The following is a 25,017-nucleotide window of genomic DNA, read 5'->3' on the forward strand; positions in this document are numbered from 1 at the left end:
TCATTCCTCCTTGCTCATTACCTGGTGTCAGTTCAATGCCAAATCATGTCACCCATTCTGTCCCATGGCCTCATACCTTCTATGCCACCAGCATAGTCACATATCCTGGATACACTGTGGGAAGATTGTAGGAAATGTGCAGATGGAATAAACTTCTAAAATTCAATACAGTTTATACTCATAAACATTTGATAACGAAGAAAATCTCCAATTCATAAAATGTACACAACGCTATTAAATCTCCTCAAATGGATGACCTCATACAAATACTAACTTCTATTTTGAATGTCACAATAAACAGAAATAATCCTTTATATCTACTCCATTGTTTTCCTGACACTTTCAGTCAAGAGCCTTGCAAGAGCCAAAATGTGGCCTGTTTCAACTCTAATTTTAAATAAATCACTAGGTTCCTGATTTTTGGCTGAGTGTATCATTCCCCTTCACCTTTATCCTGGCGGAAATGGATTCAGCTGGATCTGGTCTTCGAAATTAGAGAGTCAAGTCCACCATTTTTTAAAGTCCATTTTGTCCTCCTAGCTTTCCAAAGAAAGCTATCTTCTGTCATTAGGATTCTAGGATGTCTACATTAGAACTAATAGCCATATAGTTTGTCTAGTTTATTTCTCTTGCCTTTGATGTAAAGAGAGGCATGTTTCCAAAAGATTTCCTTAGCTTGCTCTCACCAGGATGAACGGCAAATTTGAAATGATCATAACAACTTATACAACAGGAGCAAAGGATGCTTATTAGTTAACAAGTCAACTCTAATTGGCCAAGGTATTGCTATGGCAAGAAGAACAGGAAACCAAAAGGTAGGGCAAATCAGAGTAGGACTTATACACCTAATGGTAAGGTCCTGGGGAGTGTTGCTGAACAAAGAGACCTTGGAATGCATGTTCACAGTTCCTTGAATGTGGAGTCACATGTCAACAGAGTAGTGAAAAAGTTGTTTGGTACGTTTGTCTTTATATATTGCTCAGTGCATTGAGAATAGGAGTTAGGAAGTCATGTTGTGGCTGTAGAAGACATTGGTTAGGTCACTTCAGGAATACTGCATTCAATTCTGGTCTCCCTGCTATAGGAAAGATGCCCAACTTGAAAGGTTTCAGAAAAGATTTACAAGGATATTGCCAGGGTTGGAGGGTTTGAGCTATAGTGAGAGGCTGAACAGGCTGGGACAATTCACCATGGAGCTTCGGAGCCTGAGCGGTGACCTTATGGAGGTTTATAAAATCAGGAGGGTCATCGATAGGGTGAATAGTCAAAGTCTTTTCCCCAGGGTAAGGGAGTCCAAAACTAGGAGGCATATGTTTACAGTAAAAGGGCAAGATTTAAAAGGGACTTAAAGGCAAAATCTTTTATGCAGAGGGTGGTGCGTAGATGCAATGAACTGCCAGAGGAAGTGGTGGAGATGGGTCCAATTGCAACATTTAAAAAGCATCTGAATGGGTGCATGAATAGAAAGGGCTTAGAGGGGTGTGGGCCAAATGCTGGCAAATGGTACTCAATTAATTTAGGATATCTGATTGGCATGGATGAGTTGGACCGAAGGGTCTATTTCTTTGCTGTACAGCTTTATGACTATAAAAGCTCATCAGACTCCTGGGTAATTCAAAAAAGATGTAAAACTTGATGAAATTCCTTTTGTTTGCAGAGAATGTGCCCCAGCATATGAATATACATTGCTTCTTCTAAATGAATCACATTATGAATTTGACCAGTTATCTTATTTTGGTTATAGTACAGCTATTAGCACACTAGGATTATTCAACAAGTACTTCTTACTTATGGAATCAATTATAACAGTAGAAGCAACATTGGGAATTTTTCAATCTAAGGAAACAGTTCCTGAATGAAGGGTGTTTTGGAAGTTCATGATTAAAAAGTATACACTTTTGTCACTTCTTCTAATATCTTAGAACTGAAACCATTGGATCTTGAAGATTCATCAATCTTTAGTTTCATTATTTTCTCCATAACCATGTTGTTTATTTATATTAAATCTGGTAATTTCCTCAATTTGATTTTCCCTGTTTTGTTGGTAATTTATCCTCAACCTATACTGTGAAGGCCAATTTATATAATAACTGCAAAATGGAAATGACTGCATTGGATTACTGATTATTAAACTGGATATTGTGAATTGTGTTTTGTTACATTCTGTGGAAGTAAAGAAGCCCATTGTGGAAAGTCACGAATAACTAACTACTTTATAAAATGTATTGCCCAATATGACAGTAGTGAATACTTTACATTGTTATAAATTACAGTAACCCTTGCTTATTTGTATTTTTAAAAATAAATTAGTCCTTTTGGGTATCTTATTTAGGCATTGATTTGGCATGAATTTATTGCTGCCTTATAAGCTGGCACTGCATTCTGGGAGACAGAGGCCATCTTGGAAAATCAAAGAAGAGGTTTGGGTATTAAATTTAATCAAAAACCCTTTCAATCTATAACATAACACTTGTAAAAGTAACAGCTGGTCAATAACAGCAGTATGTCTCCACTGACAAACATTTTTTCTTTTTTTTACTTAATTCAGAGAATACAGTTGTATGGTTCTGTACAAATTTCTCAAGTTTAACATCATGTATGACATTCAGTAGAAATGTAGAGAAAACATGTTGTTAGAAGGTGCAAAGGACATGAAACACTCAACGTGTTACTCCCTCTTTTGGGAACTCCTGCCTGTTTTGGTGGGGTGAGGCGCAGGACTGAGAGGAAGGGACAGAAGGTTGGGGATAGGGTGGAGAATTAAGGAAGAGACAGCTAATTGCAAAGTCACCTGTTGGAAGGGTAACTGAACTAAGCTTTGATGCATAGCAGTGACAAGAGATGCTTTTTCAGCAGTCTGCAGCACAGATTCTTTCACCACAGGGCCTTAATGGCATAACACCTGACAAGGCCAACAGCAGTCCTTGTAGTCCCTTCAAAAAAAAAAGCCCTAGTAGCGCACCGGGGTCGTCACATCTTGTATCAGCTGCTTGCCTGTCCTAAAGATAGTGCATGTTTACATTTTAACTGGAATCAGACTGCATCAAAAAAAATTATCTCCAGTACTATGGGATGGGATTATTGCTAAAATGTAACATCCTCTTGTACAAATTAATATTTTTTTTCCCTCCAATTTCTGTGCTATTTAAATTCTTGTTCATTTATTCTTTGCTTGTTTCTGACTGGGACTTGGTTCTTCTACCTCACCCCCGCTCCCCGCTCTTCCCCCCCACCCACCCCTATGTCTCCCATGTATCAGGCTTTTGACTGGTCTCACGACTGTTGTTGCCCCACAGTGTAGACCAGGGAGCTTTTCTTACTTTTAAGGACCATCTCAGTTGAGGCTTCTTAATGCTGTTGTGAGAGCACATCATCCTTTGGAGTGAGTGAGTGAGCTTGTGTCTATGTCTCAGCGATAAAGGTTTTGGAATTCCAGAATTCGAAAGGAACTGAACATCCAGTGACCTTTGGCAAGAGTGGACAGGCCAGTCTTGACTGGGCTTTCTCATACTAGAATAGTTTTTTGTGACCCCTTACATCTCACAGTAAAATATAATACCCGAAAAGATAAAGTAACTGTGTTTCCTTTTTCTTATTTGAACCGCACAACAAGCTTTAGAAATACTTAAGAATCACAAAAGAAGCAACTCAGTACCTTTGACGTTGCTAATATTTCCTTCATCTAACGTCACCCTTTTGTGAATAATTCTGTTAAAGAAACTAAAACTTAATGATTGCTGTGAATCCTTTGGGCTCTACACTCAACTTGCCTCATCAAGAAAGAGGTGGAAGGGTTCGGAAACACACAACGATAATCATGGAAATGGGTTTGGCAAGAGAGAAGTGCTGGCTTGCTTCTCCCCATGAGACCCAACTCCCTACCCACTCTTGCTCAGTCAGGTGACAAGTACAAGAAGTCAGAGAGTGGCAAATGTGCTGCAGAAATGACTGATAGATCTGGGGCTAGGAAATTGGATCCATGTGTAAAGGAAAGGATTGAGCTTATAACAGAATAGACATTGGAGCATGCAATGGCGATCCCTGCTCCCTTTTCTCAGTTTTGACCTACAGAGTGGGGCTGTTGACAGAAGAACAGGACAGTGCCCATTACACTAGACCATTAAAAAATAAACTGCGTCAGACATAACCTCCTTTTGTCATAATGGAGTTTAAAACGTGCTTCACCCCCCTCCCCTTTCCTTTGAGAGGGTCATGTATTTTCTTCACAATCAAATTTCAAGAGCTGGTGTTTCAAAATGTCCTCTTGCATCCACAGAAAGCATTCATAAATGTCACCCAGCTAAGAGGGAGGGGTTGGCTCAATCACAAGGGTCAAAATTGAGACCTTACAGTTTATCTGTAAAAATGGGAGTTAGATTAATTGGTTGAGAATCTTCCTCAGATCCCAGAAACCTACAGACTGTTTGGTTAAACATCTTGGAGGGGAATAGAGAGGACAGCCCACAAAATGTCAACGAGAGGTCCGTTGTTGGGTGTTTCCTGAAAGAATTTCATTGTAGACCCCCTGCCCCCTGAGGTTCCATTGCCTCTCTCCACAGCTGCATTGAAGCCTTGCTTGTAATAATCTCCCAATAAGTCTTTGAGATTAATTCAATCTAGTGACACTGTTCATTTGTAGCTTCATATCGCAGAAATTCTGATGTTGGTTCCTCACCTGCAACATGGGTTTTGAGTACATCCAATGTCACATTTCACCCGAAGCATCCTCAAAATGACCACCAGAGGATGAGATAGGGCCCTTTCAAATTCTGACTCATTTGCATTCCACAGATGGAAAATAAGATGCAATAGGGCTTCATGTTCCTTGTGATGATAATGTCACTAATCTTGGTCAGAAGTGTGTTTGCTTTTTGAACTTCGGGGTCATTTGAAAGGTCAGCCAGGTTATTCACTGGTGATTGCAAATGGCTGTCAGTCCAGAGTGAAGAGTCGTGAAAGTCATTATTAGAATGGGACAAAGTGGTACATTGCTGGCTTGGACTGATGGGATACATAAATGGCTGCCAGTCTGAATGATAGAGTCAGAAAAGTGAGACTGATGGGACACTGCAGATGGCTACCAGTCCAATGAAAGAGTCAGGAATGTGGGTCCACTGGGACACTGCAGATGGCTACCTGTCCGGATGGTACAGTTAAGACAATGGAACTGATGGGAGACAGCAGATGACTTAGTGCAAAGCTTAGAAAATGGGTCTAATGGATACACTGAAAATGATAGCCCAGACAGGGCTACAGAACCAAGAAAGGGGTTTACAATGAGACACAGAACGAGAGAAAAGTGACATTGCCAATGATTGCAGCCCTATTGGGTCCATCTGTACAAGTCAATAACTGGACTGATTGACAGCTACAATACAGTGTTACACTGGACTGCTACACACCTTAATCTGCTGAAACAGTCTTAGACTGTAATTGGGGTAATGGTGGTGGGGAAGATAAACGTTGGTGGGGCAGGGGGTGTTGGGAGTGTGGAGGAGCTGTGGTAGAGGGTAAGGGTTTGGAGGTGCAACAAAGCATTCAGTTCTGCAGCCAGTTATTCACTCCCCATTTTTTTTCCTGTTTGCAGTTTTGCATTTAAGCATCAAGTTGACTGACAAGTGGCAGGCATGTTATTAAATCTGCGTCTCTTGCACGTTCTCTTTGGAGCTGGATTTAAAGAGTAGCGGTTCGTGCACAGAGTTGTGAAGTGGATTTTTGGTGCAGTTCAGGGTGCTGCCGCCTCCACCACCAGTGGTGGTGGTGTTGTTGTTATAGTGGGCCTTGTAAGCCGTGTAATGGTTGAGGTGCTCATGGTCAACAGCTGGGAGAGTCAGGCAGCTGTCACCGGGTGTGGCCTCTGCCATGTCGTCCTCCACATTGATGATCTCGATGGTGCGGGTCTGCCCATGGTGTTTGTGGAGCTGGTGCTGTTTGCGCAGCTTATAGAAGATGATGAGCATGACGGCAGCCAAGAAGGTGATGGCAACGAAGCAGCCAATGATAATTTTGGTTGTCTTCATCACATCGTCCAGGCCGGCCATGATATTGTCTGTCACCTCGGTGGTGATGGGCACAGTGAAGGCCTTCTCGGTGGACTTGGTGCTACGGGGGGTGAGGGAGGTGGTAGAGTAAGGTGTTTCCCAGCGGCCAGATGGTGTGGGCCCAGGCTCGCGTTCAGTTGACCGAGGCTCGTCCACCACCTCCACTGTCTCCACTGTTACAGTGGTGAAGTAACTGTAGCTGTTGCTGCTGTCAACAGCCGAGACATTGAGTGTGGCTGAGGCTGTGGCATTGCCGGCTGAATTGCTGACCAGGCAGGTGTACAGGCCTGTGTCTTGCACTGTCACATTGGTGAAGTTGAGCGTGCCGTCATGCAGCACTGAGATGCGCACCCGGTATGAGCCATGGGTCATTAATGTGCCGTTGGGGGTCATCCAGTTGACAGAGGTCATGGAAGTGGCCGCCCGGCACTTGAGCTCAGCCGCCATGCCCTCGGTCACGTTGAGGTCGGTGGGTGGCTCCACAATGACTGGTGCGTAGCATGTGAAGTGACTCTGGTCCAGCTCGCCGATGTAGCGGGCCTTCAGGTTGGGTGGCGAGTGGCAGCGGGCACAGCAGGTAGTGTTGCTGGGCACTGTTTCCTTCAGCCACCAGCTGAGCCACAAAACATCACAGTTACAATGCCAGGGGTTGTGGTTGAGGTGGACCCTCTCCAGCCGGTGCAAAGGTGTGAAGAGGTCATGTGGCAGTGATGTCAGGTTGTTGTGAGACAGGTTGAGCTCCTCCAGTGACTGCAGGTCATCAAAGGCATTGCGCTCGATCAATTGGATCTGGGCGTGCATCAGCCACAACTTGCGCAGGTTGGTGAGGCCCTGGAAGGATCCGGGCTGGATGACCTCCAGCCGGTTGCCAGACAACTCCAGCTCCTCCAGTTTAATGAGGGGTGTGAGGTTCGGGATCTCCGCCAGGTTGCACATGCCCAGGTTGAGGTACCTCAGGTTGATCAGGCCCTCAAAAGCCGCGTCCGAAATGTACTCCAGCTTCTTCAGCTCGCCCAGGTCTAGGCGTCGCAGGGAGGGTACACGGTTGAAGGCGTAGGAAGGGATGCTCTCAATGGGATTGTTCCTCAGCCAAAGTTCCCGGAGCTTCGACAGATACTCAAAAGCCGCACTGGGCACTGTGGTGAGCCGATTGTCGAACAGCTCCAGTGTGTTGAGGTTGGTGAGGCCGTTGAAGGCTCCGACTTCCACCTGGCGGATCAGATTCTTGCTGAGCTGCAGAATCTCCAGGTGCCGCAGTTGCTTGAAGGTATCCGCCTTGATGACCTGGATGATGTTCTCCTGCAGGTTAAGGTAGCGTGTATTGGTTGAGATGCTGTCAGGAACCTCCCGCAGCTCAAACCTTGTGCAGATCACCTTGCTGAATTGGTTGCTGCAGGAGCAGCCCTTGGGGCAGATGTGAGACTGGACCAGTCCAGTCAGCAGTGACAAAGTCCAAAGGGTCAAAAACACGAGATGGCAAACAGTCCTGCCCACATTGAATCTCATCCTCTGTGTGTGATGTGCCTTCATCATCGTCATCATCATCGCTCCCATTCATAATTTATGAACAATTCTTGACCAAACCATCCAGATTTCTCTGTGGGCTGAAACAGAGAGGGTCATTAATGAAGTGAACTTCAGTAAGGCAGGAATATTAACATGGTAGATTGTACACTGTCTATGCTGAGAGCATGTACTATGGTTGGCAGAACAAGAGGAGGCCATTCAGCCCCCTCAAACCTCTTGGAATCATACAGTGCAGAAGAGGTCCTTTGGTCCATCAAGTCTGTACTGCCAAAAATATACACAAATGTACAGTTGTCCTACTTTCCAGCACTAGGCCCATGGTCTCAAATGTTATGAGAATTCAATTGCTGCTGCAAGCACTTTTTAAGATTATGAGGTCAACTACCCTCCCCAGGCATGCATTCCAGACCCTTACCATCCTCTGGGTGAAAATGTTTTTCATCAAATCATCTCTAAACCTTATTCCTTTCTCTAAAAAATTAAGCTTTGCATATTCTGCTACTTAATGAGATCATGACTGACTTGTGATGTAATTCCACGTGTCCCTTTAACATTTCAGCAATCTGTCAGAGTTTTTAAATTAACAGTCAATAAATTGCTGTTCACAGAAAACAGTCATAAATTTCTACCATCTTTTTGTGTATAGAATTTTACTCCTGAAAGGTCTGGCTTTAATTTTTAGGTTATGTCCTTTCGTCCTCTCCAACTAGTGGAATTAGCTTTTCTCGAACTAACCTATCTGCTTCCAATAATATCTTGAAATCTTTACACCTTTACCCTTTCAGGAAATCCACTGCCAATTTGTTCCTCCTCCCCAAGAGCTTAAGCCTTGGATCCAGCTACTCTTCTGGTAAATCTACATTGCACTTCCTCCGAGGCTACAACAGCAGAGTTACAGATGTACACCATCCTTTGCATGAAGAAGTACTTCTTGATATCACCCCAAATAGCCTGGCTGTAATATCAAACTTATCCTCCACTTTTGTTCTAGGCTGCTCCACCAGATGAATCAATTTCTCAATCTACACAATTAACTCTGATTTAAAAATCTCACTGGGATCACCCCTTAATCTTTGCACTCAACAGAATGTAAGGCTCATAAATTTAATCCTTTTTAGTCACTAGTATCACTCTGAAGCCAGTAGTAAAGTAGTGATTGAATCTTGACTAATTTGTCTCTTTCATTAAGTTTTCTTTTGATTTATGCACTAGCCAATAGCGCCATCAGGGAAATTCATTTACGCTACAGACTCAAACCTTAGTCAGCCTGTGGACTCTGCACAGGTCAACAAAGATCTGACTATACTAATCCCATTTTCCAGCTTTTGGCCCTGAGCTTGGAGAAAATGACAATACAAGCGAATATCTAACCACTGCTTAAATGTTAGAAAAGTTTGTACTGAACCACCCTTTCAGGGAGTTCCAGATGCTGACCACTCTGTGAATTAAACCAATTCTCCTTGACTCCTGTCTTTGCCTATACCTTTTACCTCAAATTATGCCACTGGTTGTTGACTCCTCTACTAATGGAAAAAATACCTTCCAAACCATCCTATCTATGTTCTTCATAATCTTATACACGTCTTTCAATTCCATCTCTCAACTGTCACTGCACCAAAGAAAACAACCCCAGCCTATCTCACCCTTCAGCACAGGCAGCATCCTGGTAAATCTCTTATGCACCCTGTCTAGTTCAATCACATCCTTTCTATAATATGGTGACTAGATTGGCACACAAATATTCCACTGGTGGCCTAACCAGTTCTAGCATAACTATCCTGCTCTTATATTCTATGCCTTGGCTAAAAAAATTAAGTATTCATCGTGCTTTCTTAACCAACATATCACATATTTGTGATAATCACATTTTTAGTTCATCCCAAAATCTAAAAAGTCAAAGATAGTTGCCAGTATTAACCAAAGCCTTGTTGAAAGCACACCGATCCACAGTAATGTGGTTGACTCTTAACTGCCCTCTGAAATAGCCCTCACAGACCACTTAGTTCAAGGGGCAATTAAGAATGCTGGCCTTGCCAGCAATGCCCACATCTCATGAAAGAATTAAGAACAAAAATGGCACCAAGATCAAAGTTTAGAAACTTGCTCCAGTGACCAACACCTCAGTTGCTTTCTAGAAGAGGTTAAAGCTCCTAGTTTTGAAACTTTTATTTATGAAGTTTCATGGGGTTTTACATCTTGTTTTAAGAATAACCATCTGGAACTCCCTCTGATTGCAACTTTTTGTTTTTCATGTTTGTTCTTGGAATGTCCAGTATTTAATGTTCCTGAACAGATTGCGGTGCATTACCTGCAACTCAGTGGCTTGTTAGGACCATTTCAGAGGGTGGCTAAGAGTCAACCAATTGCTGTGCACCAGGAGTAACATGTAGATAATACTGGGTAATCACAGCAGAGTTCCATCCCTGGAGGATATGTGTGACAAGTGTGTTTTTACAACATCAAATAGATTTATGGTTATAATTACGGAGACTTTTAATTTTACTTTAATTAATATAATTGAACTTAATTTATCCCGGTTTATCTGGGATTTTAAATCATATCAATGGAGTGTTAGACTTCTGGATCACAAGATTAATAATATTAGGACTCGGCTAATATCCCTAGTACATAACTTCTGGTAGACACTGCAGTATTATGGTTATTGGACTAGTAATCCAAAGATCCTTTGGTGCAGTGGGTAATATTCCTGCCTTTGAACCAGAAACTCTGGGTTCAAACTGCAGCCAGGACTTGATGGTTAAGATATGTGTGTTCATAACATGCCTAACACAGGCAGACTATCAATCTACAAATCCTTCCAACATGCCTTTAGCAGGCTGTAAGAGTGGAAGACATTCTAGTCAGCTGCAATGAAAAGAACATTTAAGTGCCTACCATCACTAACCATAGCTCTAGAATTGAACATGCAGATAGAAGTGCATGTTACCACAGCAACTCAGACTTTGTAGGTGAGCTGCAACACAGCCCTACCATGAATCCAAAGAAGCCTGGCTTTAAAATCCAGTTAAAGTGAATATTCCAAATGCTACTGGGGCAACGTGAGAACTTGAATTCAATTTTAAAAATCTGCAATCTGTGAAAGTTACAAAAGTGTCAGAATTTCTTAACACAGTTTATGCAATGTCCTTTAAGGAAGGAAATCTGCTGTCCATACTCTTTGTGGGCTTATATGTAATCAACTCTTAACAATCCTCTGAATTAACTGGACAAACCGTTAATATTGCGGACCTCTTTTGTGTGTACAGGAGACATTTCTTTTTGAGATTGAAATAGACTTAAATTGTGTTATATTTAACTAGGAACACTTAAGAACAGTATCAATGGACAATAAATGTGGGCTTTCTCAAAAATAAATGGTACAGGAGAAAAGGATAAATGGCTTATTAGATAACAAAGTGTAGGGCTGGATGAACACAGCAGGCCAAGCAGCATCTTAGGAGCACAAAAGAGTATGTTTTTATTTTGTTCTTAGGCAAAGCCCCATGTATGAACCAGACAAGCCTACAAATGATAGGCTTGCTTATTGAAAGTGACAGAATTATTCAAATTCCATTTTTATTACATGGAACTCTGGAATTTTTCCAGCAATTTGTGAAACAAATTCCATCCAATTTTGCATGAACGCTGTAACTAAATGCTTGTCCATTAAATATCTATGTTCTTCAAATCTGCTCCTCAGCATTCCTGGTTTTCACTGCTCCACCATCAGTGGCTGTGCCTTTAGCTGTTAAGACTCTAATTCCTTTTTGAAACATTTATATCTGACTGTCTTCTGCAAGGCTCTAAAACTACTTCTTTAATAAAGCTTTTGGTCATCTGCCCTAATATCATCTTATGTTCTTTGGTGTCAAATTATGTTTAATAATGCTCCTTTGGAGTTAATGCCTACAGTGTGGAAGCAGGTCATTCAGCCTACTGAGTCCACACCAACCCTTTAAAGAGCATCCCATCCAGACTAAGCCCACTGTAACTCTGGGACCCATTTCTCATGGGTAATCCACCTAGCATACACAATCCACCTGGCCCGCATCCTGTTAAACAAAGATTATTTTCCCAACGTAAAAATCGGAAAAGACAATAACGATTAAAACTAATCAGTAAAACCTTTCGTAGGAGTCCCTGGTTTAAGTGAGGAGAATGCTTATTAATTGTCTGACAATGTTGCACTGTATGTGATCAGGCTATTCAACGGTCACAAGAAATGTCAATTTACATAGAAATTTACGGACTGGTTGTAAATATTATTGTGTTTTACTGAATCTTACAACAGTTAAAATTTAACGTAAGAAATTGTTGTGGCCTAGTTATTGTTGACTACTTGGAATTAGTTCCGGCATAAGAGATGGTCATTTTTGGCACATTTAACCAATTGTAGTTTTCTTATACTTTGCATTTATGGATTGCAGTGTTCCACCTAGCAGTTGCATTCCCCACAAATGCAAGCTTTAAGTAACTTGGAACATTTTACTAAGTTTAAGGCCCTATGCAACTGAAAATTAACATGTTGGTAAGTCGTGGGGGAACCCAAGAGTGTTCTAATGTTGTCGACCTCTTGATTTGTACAGAAATTGTTCCTTTTTAATATTAAAATAGAGATAAACATGCATTATTTAACCAAGAATGCCTTTTCCATCTGTTAGCAGTTTTTCTTCTAATCACTGTCAGACTGTAGTTTATACTAAATACAATTGCATTTCCCTTTCTCATCATGTTTTGAATGTATATAAAGAATTTCTGTAATTAATATGTATTTTTATCATATTCGAAGGTGTGTGGAATCAGCTATAACTCATTGGGTGGCACTCTGATCTGAGTCAGGAGGCTGAGAGTTCAAATGCCCCCTGTATAGGATGGGTTGAAAGGCTAAACTTATTGACGATATTTGACAGCTGTATGACCTTCCTGTATGTGCAGAAGCCAGCACAATCAATATGTTTTTCTGTAGCTGTTCTTTCTGTGCCTGGCTGTTCATTACACCATATAAGAGAGTGAGTTTTGTTCCAAGTTGCTGGAGTTCACCTTGGACCAGGATCGTGAATGGTGGCAGTACCAACCTCAGTCTCCAGACGAGATGTCGTTTGAGGGCTGTCCGATATGCAGAATGGTGTGAGGCTTACTGTTTCTTTCCTCCCTTTTTCATTCTTTCTATTTACTTAATAATGTTCCTTTTGTGTCTTTTATTTTCTTTTATTCATTTGTCGGATGAAGGCATTGCTTTTAGGCAGCATTTATTGCCCAGGTGGCGGTTGAGAGTCAACCAGATTGCTGTGGTTCTGGAGTCACATGTAGGCCAGACCAAGTAATGATGGCAGTTTCCTTCCCTAAAGGACATTAGTGAACCAGATGGGTTTTTCTGACAATAGGAAACAGATTCATGGTCATCACAAGACTCCTAATTCCAGACATTTTTCACTGAATTCAAATGCCATTTGCCATGGTGGAATTCAAACCCAGAATGTTATCTTGGTCTCTGGATTAACAGTCCAAAGGTAATATCACGAATGTTTGCCTCCCCCATTACTCAATAATGTTTATCTATAAGCAAATTGCTGTTGTTGAGCTTTAGTTACATTTAACTGAATGTGAAAAGAGCCACTTGGATACACTCTGTGATCCAAGACACCCTTCCAGAAGCTTATACAGATTGATGTTTGGGAGGCTGTTATCATTTGGATTAAGAATTAAACTGCCTCTGCTCTCTCATTTTTAATTAGAAAATCCGACACATTACCTGAAGAGCAGGGATCTTCCCCCAGCGTCTTGGCCAACCCTTATCCCTCAGTCAATATAGCTAAACATTTCAACTTGGTCTCAGTGGTAGCTTATGGTGGCCTTCAATCAATTAATAATTAACTAAACAGATAATCTGGTTTGGATCACATTAATAAGGAGATTTAATAGCACCATGTTTAACATGCCTTTCTCTGAGCCAGAGGCTGCTTGTTGAAGTTCCACCCTAGGGCTTGACGGCCAAGGAAATTGTGTTCATATTGCGGCTGAACAGGTCAGATAACAACCCCAATGCAACCAATTTTGGAGCTTCTACAATCTCTGGCTATACCTCTGGCTGCAATGTACTTGAACAAATATATGTTTCCATGGTAACCTGAACTCAAAGTTAGAACATAGAACAGTACAGCACAGAACAGGCCCTTCAGCCCACGATGTTGTGCCGACCATTGATCCTCATGTATGCACCCTCAAATTTCTGTGACCATATGCATGTCCAGCAGTCTCTTAAATGTCCCCAATGACCTTGCTTCCACAACTGCTGCTGGCAACGCATTCCATGCTCTCACAACTCTCTGTGTAAAGAACCCGCCTCTGACATCCCCTCTATACTTTCCTCCAACCAGCTTAAAAGTATGACCCCTCGTGTTAGCCTTTTCTGCCTTGGGAAATAGTCTCTGGCTATCAACTCTATCTATGTCTCTCATTATCTTGTATACCTTAATTACGCCCCCTCTCCTCCTCCTTTTCTCCAATGAAAAGAGTCCGAGCCCAGTCAACCTCTCTTCATAAGATAAGCCCTCCAGTCCAGGCAGCATCCTGGTAAACCTCCTCTGAACCCTCTCCAAAGCATCCACATCATTCCTATAATAGGGCGACCAGAACTGGACACAGTATTCCAAGTGCGGTCTAACCAAAGTTTTATAGAGCTGCAACAAGATCTCACGACTCTTAAACTCAATCCCCCTGTTAATGAAAGCCAAAACACCATATGCTTTCTTAACAACCCTGTCCACTTGGGTGGCCATTTTAAGGGATCTATGTATCTGCACGCCAAGATCCCTCTGTTCCTCCACACTGCCAAGAATCCTATCCTTAATCCTGTATTCAGCTTTCAAATTCAACGTTCCAAAATGCATCACCTCGCATTTATCCAGGTTGAACTCCATCTGCCACCTCTCAGCCCATCTCTGCATCCTGTCAATGTCCCGCTGCAGCCTACAACAGCCGTCTATACTGTCAACGACACCTCCAACCTTCGTGTCGTCTGCAAACTTGTTGACCCATCCTTCAATCCCCTCATCCAAGTCATTAATAAAAATTACAAACAGTAGAGGCCCAAGGACAGAGCCCGGTGGAACACCACTCACCACTGACTTCCAGGCAGAATATTTTCCTTCTACTACCACTCGCTGTCTTCTGTTGGCCAGCCAATTCTGTATCCAGACAGCTAAGTTCCCCTGTATCCCATTCCTCCTGACCTTCTGAATAAGCCTACCATGGGGAACCTTATCAAATGCCTTGCTGAAGTCCATATACACCACATCCACAGCTCGACCCTCATCAACTTTTCTAGTCACATCCTCAAAGAACTCGATAAGGTTTGTGAGGCATAACCTGCCCCTCACAAAGCCGTGTTGACTGCATTTAATCAAGCCATGCTCTTCCAGATGGTCATAAATCCTATCCCTCAGAATCCTTTCTAACACCTTGCAGATGACAGACGTGAGACTTACTGGTCTGTAATTGCCGGGGATTTCCCTATTTCCTTTCTTGAAGAGAGGAATTACATTTGCCTCTCTCCAGTCCTCAGGTATGACTCCAGTGGAGATCGAGGATGCAAAGATCTTCGCAAGTGGCGAAGCAATTGCATTTCTCGTTTCCCAAAGCGGCCGAGGACAAATCTGGTCCGGGCCTGGCGACTTGTCAATCTTAATGTTTGACAAAATTTTCAGCACATCAGCTTCCTCTATCTTGATCCATTTCAGCATGCACACCTGCTCTTCAAAGGTTTCATTCACTACAAAGTTATTTTCTTTCGTAAAGACAGAAGCAAAAAACTCATTTAGGGCTTCCCCTACCTCCTCAGACTCCACACACAAGTTCCCTATACTATCCCTGATCGGCCCTACTCTTTCTTTGACCATTCTCTTATTCCTCACATAAGTGTAAAATGCCTTTGTATTCTCCCTAATCCGTTCTGCCAAGCCTTTCTCGTGCCCCCTCCTGGCTCTCCTCAGGCCATTTTTGAGCTCTTTCCTCGCCTGCCTGTAATCCTCTAGAGCTGAGCTTGACCCTAGCTTCCTCCACCTTATGTAAGCTACCTTCTTCCTTTTGACGAGAAGCTCCACCGCTCTCGTCATCCAAGGTTCCTTTATCTTACTCCTTGCCTGTCTCAGAGGGACATATTTATTCATCACTCGCAACAACTGTTCCTTAAACAGTCTCCACATGTCTATAGTGCCTTTACCATGGAACAATTGCTCCCAGTCCATGCTTCCTAACTCATGTCTAATCGCATCATAGCTTCCTCTTCCCCAATTAAATATCCTCCCATTTTGCCTAATCCTCTCCTTCTCCATAGCTATGTAGAATGTGAGGCAGTTATGGTCACTATCACCAAAATACTCTCCCACCACAAGATCTGATACCTGACCCGGCTTGTTTCCGAGCACCAAGTCTAGAATGGCCTCTCCCCTCGTCGGCCTGTCAACGTACTGAGTTAGGAAACCCTCCTGAACACACCTTACAAAAACAGCTCCATTCAAATCTTCTGCTCGAAGGAGGTTCCAATCAATATTGGGAAAGTTAAAGTCACCCATTACAACAACCCTACTACGTCCGCACTTCTCCAAAATCTGCCGACCTATGCTTTCTTCAATCTCCCCGCTGCTATTGGGGGGCCTGTAGTAAACCCCTAACGAGGTGACTACTCCCTTGCTGTTCCTAATATCCACCCACACTGACTCGGTAAATCTTCCTCAACAATGGAAGCTTCTGTAGCTGTGATACCCTCTCTGATTAGTAGTGCTACACCCGCTCCTCTTTTTCCCCCCTCCCTATTCTTTTTAGATGCTCTAAACCCTGGAACATCCAGCAACCATTCCTGCCCCTGAGAAACCCATGTCTCTGTTATGGCCACAACATCATAGCTCCAGGTACTGATCCATGCTCTAAGTTCATCACTTTTATTCCTGATACTCCTTGCGTTAAAGCAAACACACTTTAACTGATCCCTTGGTTCCTTCCCAGGAAAATCCTTCCCACTAGCTGGTCTACCTCTTGCTACTGCCTCACCTGCAGCAACTCTCACCTCCGGTATACAGCTCAGGTTCCCACCCCCCTGCCATACTAGTTTAAACCTTCTTGAACTACTCGAGCAAACCTTCCACCCAGGACATTGGTCCCCTTCCAGTTCAGATGCAACCGGTCCTTCTTGTACAGGTCCCACCTTCCCCAGAAGGCATCCCAATTGTCTACATATCTGAAGCCCTCCCTCCTACACCAGCTGCGCAGCCACGTGTTAAGCTGCGCCCGCTCCCTGTTCCTCGCACCCCAATAAGTTGGGGTGGGGATTGACTCAGTTGGCTTGAATGGCCAGCATAGATCAGATTCTTGCTGAACATCATGGAGTTTGATCCCTATTTGGGCTGGGGTGAGTTTGGGACCTGTCTCCTTGTCCAATTAGTAATGGTGGTTTATACCTGCTTTTGTTCTCGAGAACTGAGGAACAATCTTCTTACGTTTTGGGAACTTACAATATGCATAATGGCTGCTTCTCCCTGCTCTGCTGAAGGCTTATCTAATTATGTGTAAACTTGAATGTTCAAAATAGAAGGAAGTGGATTTTAGTTTCAGTTCTATAAATGTAACTTTTGGGAGGTCATAAAGTCATTGGAACAATGGCCTATCATTTTCACAGAAGCATGTAGTTTTGTTATCAAAGAATCTCTAGTGTGGAAGCAGGTCCTTTGGTCCAATAAGTCCACACCAACCCTCAGAGCATCCCACCAGACCCACCCCACAATCTACACATTGCTGAACACTACGGGCAATTTAGCATGGCCAATCCACTCAGCCTGCACATCTTTGGACTGTGGGAGGAAACCGGAGCATCTGGGAGGAAACTCACAGACATGGGGAGAATGTACAAACTCCATACAGACAGTCGCCAGAAGGTGGAATCAAACTCAGGTCCCCGGTGCTGTGAGGCAGCAGTGCAAACCACTGAGCCACCTTATGTGTCTAGCAGGAGGACATGCGTGGTTTTAATTGATGGAATGTTGGTTCTACTAAGTTTAAGACACTCGGAAAAACAGGTGCCTTTCATTTAGTTCAGCCTCAGTTCATATGAATTAGGTCAGTTCAGAGAACAGGTTTCCTCTTAAAAGAAGAAAATTTTCAGATCAGGACACTGAACCTTCCAAATCCATGACCCGTACCACCCTGTGGAATAATGGCAGCAGACACATGGGAACACTATCACCTTCAGGTTTTCCTTTAAGGCACATCATTCTCATTTAGAAATGTGTTACCATTCACTCGTCTATTGCTGGGTCAAAATCCTCGAACTCCAATAACAGCACTTTGGGTGTACCAACACCACACAGACTTCAGCAGTTCAAGATGGCTGTTCATTACCTTCTTCTCAAGGGCAAATAAAAATGGGCAATGATTGCCATCCAGTTAGTGACACACACATGCTCTGAATTAGAAAAATGAACAGTTTTTAACCCAGTGGAAGGGCTGTAGTTTGTGAAGGCTCCAAGCTGAGAGAATTTGTATACACGTTTTCAAGTTGTCAGAACTAGAAAGGAATGGTAAGCTGTCTCAACAATCCTGAAGGAAGCCTGGACAGTGCTGATTAGACTAGATTCCCTACAGTGTGGAAACAGGCCCTTTGGCCCCACAAGTCCACACCGCCCCTTGATATATCCCACCTAGACCCATCCCCCGATAACCCACACACCCCTGAACACTGCGGGAATTTAGCATGGCCAATCCACTCAGCCTGCACATCTTTGGACTGTGGGAGGCAACTCACACAGACATGGGGAGAATGTATAAACTCCATACAGACAGTCGCCAGAAGGTGGAATCAAATCCAGGTCCCTGGCGCTGTGAGGCAGCAGTGCTAACCACTGAGCAACCGTGGTTAAGTAAGAAATTAAAGAGTTGACGTGGGAGTGATATTTCTCTGTGATTGCTTATCTGTAAGCATATTGCTGGGAAACAGGTTGAAATTCTGTTTTGATCTTCATGATACAATCTTTCAAAAGTGTCATATACAATCATACAGTAGTACAGTATGGAAACTAAGCCTTTGATCCCACCAGTCCACGCTGCCCGTAATCCCAAAACCAAAATAGTTAGCTGTGCTTGGCCTATATCCGTACAAACATTTCCTATTCATGAAGTTATCTAAATGTCTTTCAAACATTGTAACTGTACCTACATCCACAACTTTCTCTGGAAGTTCATTCCACATACAAACCACTCGAGGGGGCAACTTTTTTTGCACAGAGTGGCTTGTATGTGGAATGAACTTCCAGAGAAAGTTGTGGATGTAGGTACAGTTACAATGTTTGAAAGACATTTAGATAACTTCATGAATAGGAAATGTTTGTATGGATATAGGCCAAGCACAGCTAACTATTTTGGTTTTGGGATTATGATCAGCTTGGACTGGTTGGATCAAAGACTTAAGTTTCCTTGCTGTACTACTGTATGATTGTATATGATACTTTTGAAAGATTGTATCATGAAGATCAAAACAGAATTTCAACCTGTTTCCCAGCAATATGCTTACAGATAGTCAGTCACAGAGAAATATCACTCCCATGTCAACTCTTTAATTTCTTATTTAAACACGGTGTCTCAGTGGTTAGCACTGCAACCTCACAGCACCAGGGACCCAGGTTCGATTCCATCCTAGGGCGATTGTCTGTGTGGAGTTTGCACGTCCTCCCCATGTCTGCGTGGGTTTCCTCCAGGTGCTTCGGTTTCCTCCCACAGTCCAAAGATGTGCAGGCTAGGTGGATTGGCCATGCTAAATTGCATGTAGTATTCAGGGGTGTGTGAGTTATAGAGGGATGGGTCTAGATGAACTAACAAAACCTACAGACAAACCAACGGTACACCCATGGGATCTCCGATATCAAGGTTCTTAGCAGAGGCAGTAATGCAGAGACTCGAACAAACAGCTCTGCCAATCATCCAACCCAAACTTTGGGTCTGCTATGTGGTTGATACCTTTGTCATCACTAAACAAAACAAATTAGAGGAAACCTTCAAGACCATCAATAATACCCTTACTGGCATAACATTCACAAAAGAGGAGGAAAACAACAACAAACTACCATTCCTAGATGTCACAGTAGAGCGAACAGCCAATGGGGAACTTCAAACCAGCGTCTACAGGAAAACACCACATACGGACCAAATACTGAACTACAGGAGCAACCATCCCAACACCCACAAACGAAGCTGCATTAGAACATTATTCCAACGAGCCACCACACACTGCAGCATAGAGGAGTGACGACGAGCAGAAGAAAATCACCTATACAACGTGTTCAAAAAGAATGGGTACCCTATGAACACAGTCCGCCGATTCCTCAGCAACAAACCCAAACAAACAGACAAAACGGGCCCAGAAACCATAAACACTCTCCCCTACATCAAAGACATTTCCGAAATGACTGCCAGACTACTTGGACCTCTTGGCATCAGGGTAGCCCACAAACCCACCAACACACTAAAACAGCAGCTAATGAACTTAAAAGACCCTATACAGACAACAAACAAAACGAACGTCATCTACAAAATACCTTGCAAGAACTGTGACAAACACTACATTGGACAAACAGGCAGAAAGCTAGCCACCAGGATACATGAACATCAACTAGCCACAAAACGACATGACCCACTATCACTCGTCTCCTTACATACAGATGAGGAAGGACGCCACTTTGATTGGGACAACACATCCATCCTAGGACAAGCCAAACAGAGACACGCACGAGAATTCCTAGAAGCATGGCATTCCAACCGGAACTCCATCAACAAACACATTGATTTGGAGCCAATCTACCATCCCCTGAGAAAAAGAACAGGAAATGACATCACCAACGCAGGAAATGACATCACCAACCCAAGGAAACCTAACCAGATAAATAGAAAGCGAGACACAACACCAGCGCTTCGTCGGAGGCTCACTGATGATGTTACCTAGAATGGTGACAAAACATCTGAAAACTAACCTTCCAGCTCAGTGAGCAATCTCACATCCAGAACATCAACCTGAGCTACAAATCTTCTCAAAACTTCCTTCAAGATTGTTGAGACAGCTTACCATTCCTTTCCAGTTCTGACAACTTGAAAACGTGTATACAAATTCTCTCAGCTTGGAGCCTTCACAAACTACAGCCCTTCCACTGGGTTAAAAACTGTTCATTTTTCTAATTCAGAGCATGTGTGTGTCACTAACTGGACGGCAATCATTGCCCATTTTTATTTGCCCTTGAGAAGAAGGTAATGAACAGCCATCTTGAACTGCTGAAGTCTGTGTGGTGTTGGTACACCCAAAGTGCTGTTATTGGAGTTCGAGGATTTTGACCCAGCAATAGATGAGTGAATGGTAACACATTTCTAAATGAGAATGGTGTGCCTTAAAGGAAAACCTGAAGGTGATAGTGTTCCCATGTGTCTGCTGTCATTATCCCACAGGGTGGTACGGGTCATGGATTTGGAAGGTTCCCCCACCTAGGGAAGACCCTTGTCAGTCACCTTTTCAATGTTCCTCATGATTTCATAAACCTTAATATGGGTCACCCCTAAACCGCCTATGCTTCCGTGGAAAAAACTCCAAATCTTTTCAGTCTATTTTTATATCTCAAACCCTCCATTCCTGGCAACATCTTGGAAATTTTTTTGAAAACCCTTTCCAGTTTAATAATGTCCTTCCTACAACAGGGCAGCTAGAAGTGCATACCACAAGTGGCCTCACCAATATCCTGTACAACCTCAACATGACATCCCAACTCCTATATCCCTCTGTAATTTTTGGTAACCTTCTTCAATATCCATAATACCTGCCAATTTTGACTCATTTGCAAACTTAGGAATCATGCCTTTTACATTCACATCCAGATCATTTATGTTAATAACAAATCACAAAAGGTCCCAGCACTGACCCCTCTGGCACACCACTAGTCACAGGCCTCCGGTCGAAGAAACAACCTTTAACCATCACCCTCTGCTTCCTACCATTGAGCCAATTTTGATTCCAATTAGCTAGTTCTCCCTGGATCCCATGCAACCTCACTTTTATGACTTGCCTACTGTGTGGGACCTGAATGAAGGCCTTACTAAAATGCATATAGGCAACATCAACTACTCTCATCCATACTCTTGGTTACCTCTACCTCTTCAAACAACTCTACAAGATTCAGCAGACATGACTTCCCGTGCACAAATCCAGGCTGACTATCCCAATATTGATTGATCCTAACAACTCACAAGGTAAAGAAAGTTTCTCCTCATCTCACTCCTAACACTCTTGCTGACAATCTTGAACTTGTGCCCCCAGTTAATAACATACTACTTATTTGCGATAGAATATCCTTCTTTACCTTGTGGAAATTGTTCATAATTTTGAACACCTCAAAAATATCACTTCTTAATTGTCTCTATTCCAAGAAGAACAAGCTCAATCTTTCTAATCTTACCTTGTATCCAAAATCCTTTATTCCTGTTATCATTTTAGTAAATCTCATTTGCACTCTCTCTAGGGCTTTAACATCCTTCCTTAAAAAAGGTGTCCAGAACAGAACGCATAATACTCCAAATGTGGTCTCACCAATGATTTAGTACACATGTAGCATCACTTGCTTGCCTTTAGACTCTATGCTTCTTTTTACAGATTCAATGATCCTTTAAGCCTTCTTAACAACTGTTTAACCGGCCTGGCCATTTTCAGAGAATTACCCATGTACTTGCATCAAAATTATACCTTTGGTAGAAGAAACATGGAGAGACAATGTGCGTTACTGACATTTCTCCGCATTGAATTTCACCTGCCAGGTGTCTGCCCATTTGGCCAACCTGTCAATGTCCCACTGAAGTTGCTCAGCATCCTGACAATTCACTGTTTCCCCTTGCTTAGTATCGTCTACAAATTTAGAGATTCTGCCCTCAATACCCATCTCCAAATTATTTATATAAATCAGAAAAAGCTCAAGTCCCAACACCAATCCCTGTGGAAAACTACTGGGGGTTTTGCTCTAACGTGTGTTCTAGTAATGCGATTGGCTATAACCAATTGACGAATAGGCAAACGCTATTTCTAAAACATGAACTTGTGTTGGCTATAACGTGATTCTATCGGGTAAGCATCTAGCTGTCAGCAGCCCTTTGCTAACGATACCTATAGTGTACTTGTGATCAGGAGCTAGCCAGAAGGAGGACATAAAGAGGCAGTGAGAATAATCGGAGAGTGATGCTGCCTATAGTTTGTTGTCGTCTATCTGTGCTCAGGCCAGCACCATGTGGCTTGTTCTGGCTGTACTGTTGGTGCTGCCCTTCATTCTTTCTGACTAGACCTTCAAGCAGGCTCCAGGAGGTCATGTCTGAGACATACCTGAATTCCATTTACCTATCTTTGCTGCATTACTCTTAATTGTAAATTTCTCTTTCTTGTTATTAAATCCTCTGTAGTCTTACTCATCTTGATTTCTGTAATCTCAAACAGTCCCATAACTTGCTCTGATAGATCTGTGTTCCTTCAATTCCAGCCTCTTGCACACCAGATTTTCATTGCTTTACCACATTGGCCTTACTCACAGCTGCCCAGCTCCAAAGTTCTGTAATTTTTTAGCAACTCTCTCACCTTCTCACAAACATTCCTGAAACCTACTTTGACCATCAGCTATCCTCATCTGACTTGATGTTGATTCTTGTCTAATATCCCAGAGTAACTGCTTGTTTTATTTGAAACCTTGGTGAAAGATATCTTGACCGAGCGAATGGTCCGTGGTAAGGAAAGCCTTTACCCAAAGTGCCAGCTCATTACACATAGGGTTGTAGTGGATGGCTGAAGATCAAACTCAGCCTTGCCATCATTGATTTCAAACTGCTGCAAAGCCGCTGTCACAGTCGGACCAACTCGTCTGAACAGCTGCTTACAGTAATGCTATCCTTTGTGTCACGCTTTCTTTTGGTGGTCTGCCCCTAATTCCGCTTTTCCCTTCGACCCAGTTATTTATAAGCACAATTTTCTGTAACACGATGTTGCACTGAAATGCAACTATTGGGTTATAGCAGAACTCCCTGTCCTTTCGACTTGTCTCCAAACTGAGAAATGCCCATCTCCACCTAGCCTCTGTTTCTTATCCTTTAGCCAACTTCTAATCCATGCTGCCAAGGACCCATCAGCCCAAACATTTCTAATTTGCTAACCAACCTGCACGTGGCAATGTATCAAATGCTTTCTGAAAGTCTAAATATACAATATCCACAGCACTACTCTCATCTACTGTCTGCGTCACCTTGTCTAAGAACTCAATTGAATTTGCCTGACCTGAACTGCCCTTGACAAAGCCATGTTGACTGTCCAGTATTAATTTTTTTTCTATGTATATTTACCTTATCCCTTATTATGCCATCAGTTTTTCCACTACTGATGTCAAGCTAACAGGCCTGTAGTTTCCCCGAGTTATCCTTTGTCCCTTTCTTAAACAAAAATGTCACATTTGCAATCCTCCAGTCCCCTGGGACTACTCCTGTGATTAGTCAGGCCTGGAACATTTCTGTCAGTGGCTCCGTGATGTGCTCCCTTACCTTTCTCAGCAACCTAGGATGCATCCATCCGGGCCAGGCAATTTCTCTACCTGGACTGCTGCCAGCCTTTTTAGCACCTCTTCTTTATCAAACACTATACTGTTTATTTGCTCAACACTCACGTTTTCAACTAGGCCATTGTCATTGTCTCAATTAGCAAAGATAGAAATGAAATATTCATTTAGTACCTTTGTCATACCCTTTGCTTCAGGGAACAGCTTATCCTGCTTGTTCCTTATGAGCCCACCCTATCCTTCACTAATCTTTTACTATGAATATATTTAAAGAAAATGTTACTATTTGGTTTAGTGCAACCTGTGATCCTTTCTTCCTGCTTCCTCTGAGTCTTCATTATTTCAGCCTTACCTTGTCTCCTGCATTTGAGATAGACCAGGCTAAAAGGACAAATCAGGAAGACAATCAGCCTCATATTCCCACACTCATCATTGAATTAGGAATGATGTATTAGCATCAGGTGGTCCAATCTCGGAGCTGCCAATTCTGAGATGAGAAATGAGCTGTGTACTAAACAATGTTCTTAAGTGGCACAAAGATAATGCAATAGATAAATGTAAGGAACAAGTCAAGTTTTGTTTACTCTTTTATGAGTTGTGGACTTCACCAGCAAGGCTAATGTTTGGTGCCCTTGAACTGAATGGTGTGCAGTTGGGGGGTTAGGAATGCTACTTTTCTGAGGAGTCACACATGGACCAGAGCAGGTGGTGATTGCAAAATTCCTTCCTTAAAAGGAAATCTATAAACCCTGTCCACTTTAAAACAACAATCAATGATAGTCTCAGTGTTGGTAACCATGCTATCTATCTGTCTATCCCAGATTTGTTACTCTTAACAACTACCC

At 42.7% G+C, this 25,017-nt stretch overlaps 1 protein-coding gene across 7 annotated transcripts in view; it reads right to left on the reverse strand.

Annotated features, from left to right (window-relative positions):
- Window positions 1-3,242: 3,242 nt before the first annotated feature.
- The window catches only part of lrrc4ba (leucine rich repeat containing 4Ba), a 179,149-nt gene continuing 157,374 nt past the window's right edge, over window positions 3,243-25,017 (reverse strand). For all 7 annotated transcript variants that reach the window (XM_048521533.2, XM_059640580.1, XM_048521538.2 and 4 more), the window contains one exon: window positions 3,243-7,645. In XM_048521533.2, the coding sequence (XP_048377490.1) occupies window positions 5,634-7,595 (1,962 nt within the window). In that variant the 5' untranslated portion in view covers window positions 7,596-7,645 and the 3' untranslated portion in view covers window positions 3,243-5,633. The remainder of the gene's footprint in view (window positions 7,646-25,017) is intronic.

The sequence above is a fragment of the Stegostoma tigrinum genome, chromosome 38, assembly GCF_030684315.1.
Source record: "Stegostoma tigrinum isolate sSteTig4 chromosome 38, sSteTig4.hap1, whole genome shotgun sequence".
In the NCBI taxonomy this organism is placed as follows: domain Eukaryota; kingdom Metazoa; phylum Chordata; class Chondrichthyes; order Orectolobiformes; family Stegostomatidae; genus Stegostoma; species Stegostoma tigrinum.